At 34.2% G+C, this 5,000-nt stretch overlaps 2 protein-coding genes across 2 annotated transcripts in view; one reads left to right on the plus strand and one right to left on the minus strand.

The window, feature by feature from the left end:
* The window catches only part of LOC144960321 (tyrosine-protein kinase Fer-like), a gene marked incomplete in the record, with an annotated part of 29,180 nt that overhangs the window by 11,853 nt on the left and 12,327 nt on the right, over positions 1 to 5,000 (minus strand).
* LOC144960322 (uncharacterized) lies at positions 3,220 to 4,282 on the plus strand. Its single transcript, XM_078893378.1, has 3 exons — positions 3,220 to 3,282; positions 3,624 to 3,722; positions 4,064 to 4,282. Exons 1-3 carry the CDS (start codon positions 3,221 to 3,223, stop codon positions 4,263 to 4,265), a joined length of 363 nt encoding a protein of 120 aa, XP_078749504.1. The 5' UTR covers position 3,220; the 3' UTR covers positions 4,266 to 4,282.

Genomic DNA, 5,000 nt, shown 5'->3' on the forward strand with positions numbered 1-5,000 from the left:
AATGAAAGAAATAGTCTTTATACTCCACCATAACGTACAGAAATTAAACCCAAGTTGGATATTTGTGGCTATGAATTCAATTTCCCTTACCGAGTGGATCCCGACATAATACCGTTTTGAGACGGAGGGTCACGATGTTAAAATAAAAAATTTTAAATTTAATTTTTCAAAAAATAAAAAAAAGAACATAACAGAGAGATGATTTACAAAGAAAAAAATATCATCTCCCAAAACTATAACAATACATTCGACTGTGTCCCTCCCAGCCAAGAACTCCAGAAAAGGGTCACTACAAAACTAAGTTATCTCATTCCTAGACAAAGACAAAAGGCAATTGGAAAACAGATAAAGAGAGATAGAAGACACGGCGGCCACTATGGGGATGTCGGGAGCCCCACCCAGAAATAAAATAAACCAAAAAAAACTTGAGCTTTGATATAGCGCAATATCCACTAAACGTGCTCAAAGTGCTTTACAAAGGGTCCATGACCAACAGCAAAAGGTAACATGTAGAACGAGATATGACACCTGTTAGGCGATATTACCATTTTTTCAACAAAGACAACGTTGTTGTCGACCAGGTACTCATTTTACACTTGAGTAAGGTGAAAGAATGTGAGTAAAGAGCCTTTTCCAAGGACCTAACTATGCGCAGAGCGAGGCTTGAACTCAGGACCTTCCGATCCAAAAGCGAGTGTCATACCACAAGACCAAATAGCTGCAACAATGACACAGTGCTAATAGTATCTGCTCTCACTGCATCTTCTTTATTTACTTGGGTCCTGGATTCGAGCCTCGCTCTGTGCAAAGTTGAGTCCCTGGAAAAGACTCTCTACTCACATTCTCTCACCGTACTCGGGTGTAAAATGAGTACCCGGCCGTTAACAGTGTTGTCTCTGTCGGGTTTTTTTTTTTTTTTAATTGTAATATCGCCTAGTAGGCGTCATATCTCTTTCTACATGTTATGTGTTGCTGTTGGTCAGGTACCCTTTGTAAAGCACCTTGAGTACATTTAGTGTGGATCTTGCGCTATATATACAAGCCTAATTTAATTTCATTGGGGAAGGGGGGGGGGGAAGGAGTGCAATTAATTTTCATACATATCTCCTTTTTGGCAATCATTTTTTCCTTAAATTCACCTTTTAACCCCTGATTTTTTTTTTCTTCTTACCATTATCATCAGTTTTGAAAATCGGATTTTAAGAGACAATGGCTGAATAGTGTGAAAAAGAAAAATGAAAATAGGAATGACTCAGCCAAAAGTCGAAGGGTTGGCAGGGATGAAACCCTGAATGAAGTCCTGACTATGTCAATCTATATAAAATATATATGAAAAGTCCTACAGAGCCATGACGATCTATATAAAATATATATAAAAACTCCTACAGAGCCATGACGATCTATATAAAATATATATAAAAACTCCTACAGAGCCATGACGATCTATATAAAATATATATAAAAACTCCTACAGAGCCATGACGATCTATATAAAATATATATAAAAACTCCTACAGAGCCATGACGATCTATATAAAATATATATAAAAACTCCTACAGAGCCATGACGATCTATATAAAATATATATAAAAACTCCTACAGAGCCATGACGATCTATATAAAATATATATAAAAACTACAGAGCCATGACGATCTATATAAAATATATATAAAAACTCCTACAGAGCCATGACGATCTATATAAAATATATATAAAAACTCCTACAGAGCCATGACGATCTATATAAAATATATATAAAAACTCCTACAGAGCCATGACGATCTATATAAAATATATATAAAAACTCCTACAGAGCCATGACGATCTATATAAAATATATATAAAAACTCCTACAGAGCCATGACGATCTATATAAAATATATATAAAAACTCCTACAGAGCCATGACGATCTATATAAAATATATATAAAAACTCCAACAGAGCCATGACGATCTATATAAAATATATATAAAAACTCCTACAGAGCCATGACGATCTATATAAAATATATATAAAAACTCCTACAGAGCCATGACGATCTATATAAAATATATATAAAAACTCCTACAGAGCCATGACGATCTATATAAAATATATATAAAAACTCCTACAGAGCCATGACGATCTATATAAAATATATATAAAAACTCCTACAGAGCCATGACGATCTATATAAAATATATATAAAAACTCCTACAGAGCCATGACGACTATATAAAATATATATAAAAACTCCTACAGAGCCATGACGATCTATATAAAATATATATAAAAACTCCTACAGAGCCATGACGATCTATATAAAATATATATAAAAACTCCTACAGAGCCATGACGATCTATATAAAATATATATAAAAACTCCTACAGAGCCATGACGATCTATATAAAATATATATAAAAACTCCTACAGAGCCATGACGATCTATATAAAATATATATAAAAACTCCTACAGAGCCATGACGATCTATATAAAATATATATAAAAACTCCTACAGAGCCTTTAGGCTCTCTACCGGAGCCGGAGATTATCCCGGTTTCTTTAGCGCAAAACAGACAATAGCAATTGCTTACTACCCTTTGGATAGGACGCTACTCTATCCCAAAGTACTTTCCACCTGATACAACAGACCCAGCTATCCATTCACCACTGAGTAGACAAAGGGGGGGGGGGGGGAAGACAAAAATCTCGACTGCACCAAGGATCGATCTTAGTCCCTTTGCATGTAAAGCGAGCGCTCTACCAACTGAGCTATCGGGACCCGACCCCGACGATCTACTAACCTATCAACTCCCACACGTTCCATAATAAGGGGGGCTTGTCCATAATAGAGATTTCCATCACCGGTGATCGATGGACACGCCCCCTTCTTTCCTCTCGTTTCGCTTTAAGTGCGCTTTATAATATGCCCCCAAATGGCGATTTTATAATAATTTACTTAATTTTATACAATAAAAACTACAAAATATCTAAGAATATTTGATTTTTTACTCCTAAATCACAAGAAATACGAAAGTATTTGTGTCAGTAACTCGACTTCCGCCATCTTGTTTTGAAAGTCGACTTGTCGTCTCTACTCACGAATTTACTCAAAATAAACTAAGTAGATACATTTTACAATGACTTATTGTAATTGTACCGAAAAAGAGGTCTACGATATCTGATATATGGACGAAGACAGTGACGATGAAAATTACGCTGCTGTTCCCGAGAATATGATGCCTGATGGGGACCTGCCATACTCACCAAATCTGGACTCGAATGACGAACCTGACGAGTAAGTATTTTTCTCAACTTTTCACAATTACATCCTCTGACATCTTGTTCAAGTAAAAAAAACGCACATCCTCTTGAACCTTGATCTTTCTTTTATCAGTTTCTATTAAGTTATTATTTATTTTTTCACTTTTCACCTCATTTACGAAGCATAGAAGTTGGGAAAGTGGTGAGATGAAAATGTAAACAAACATGGCTGACAATAGAAGTAGAGAGCCATGTATTTCAACAAGGAGTGAGACAACTTTATTTTTATTTCTGACTTTTAGAAATGAAGATTGTGATATTTTGTGAGAGCAGCTTTTAACAGAATTTTGTTCTTTTTATTTCTTTTTAATGCAGTGAGACCCAAATCCAAGTACAAGATGAGGATTATGAAGATGTCACTCGTATCCCTGGTGTTGCAAGTATGAGTACAAGTAAAAGAAGTCATTACGAAAGGTGAGCAGGAATCATATTATTATACTATATTCAGATGCACTTTGGAAGTATGACATTCTAGAAATTATCATTAGTTTATAAATTGCTTCAGATGGTTGGTATGAAGCAATGTTTTAGTATGTGGCTCACAAATAGTGAAGGTAAGAATGTCATGGGTTCACAGGGAACATGAGAAAGACAAACAGTGGATATACTGAATTTTGTTACTTTTGTGTATGGACTGAGTCAAACTGTCAATATTTTGTTTATTTGGTTTACCTTTTGACTTATTAAAATTGTTTTTGTAATTCTAATTCTTTTTTTTTTCTTTTTTTCTTTTTAAAAAATTCATCTCATTTCAGGTCTCAAATTCCATCTCATGAGATTCCTGGCCCTTCCAAACCCAAGAAAGTGCGCCTTGATCCTGGTCCCACAACCCTGTCCCACCTTTTTGGCCTGAACTTGGCCCTAGTCTATTGTATGCTGGATGTGTTGAAGTTTGAGTTTGTAATTTATTTATTTTTGTGGAAGATTGCCATATATGGTTTTCAAAATTTACAGTGACTTTTCTCAAAAAATGCAAATATTCTTCTTCTGTTTTATATAATCAAATGCCTTTACAAGTGCAGTTTTGTGAAATAAATATGTCACTTGTGAGTGAATTACTATTCTGGAATGTAAAATGAACCATATAATTCATTTAATCAGTCAATATCACTCATTTGAAGTAAAGCAGACCAATTTGAAATTGAAACTGTCATTTTTTGTGATATTTTTTGTTTACATATATATGACTCATATTACGTAAATATTGAACTAATATGTAATATTTGTAATCAGCTGTATGATTTCAAGTGTTATGGTCATTATTTTCCTCAACCATAAAAGAAATATGACATTATGGACAAACAAAAAGGCTGTTAAGTTCTTTTATGTCAAACAATGCTGGATTAGGCCCCTTTTTTCCAGAAAAATTGCTCGTCTCTAAGACCCTCTCAAATACTCATTTTCAGGAAATTTGCAATGAATTTTGTAAATAATCTGCAAAATATGTTGTTTGTTTGGAAAATAAATGATATTTGATTATATTTCATAACCTGAAGTTTTTTTTCCTCTTAGTGATTGAGAAATGTGTTGTTTTTGTGATAATTTTTTGAGACCCTCCCCCAGCACATAAATCTGATTTATGTCTCGGAGAGGGTTTCAATTGTGGTATAGACATGTCACTGTGATAATATGATCATTGGCAAGTACAATGATAATGATATATAACTTTACATGGTTGTGGGCCAGTAGAAT

The sequence above is a fragment of the Berghia stephanieae genome, chromosome 15 (genome assembly GCF_034508935.2).
Source record: "Berghia stephanieae isolate SIO BIC M18660-M18661 chromosome 15, UCSD_Bste_1.3, whole genome shotgun sequence".
NCBI lineage: Eukaryota > Metazoa > Mollusca > Gastropoda > Nudibranchia > Aeolidiidae > Berghia > Berghia stephanieae.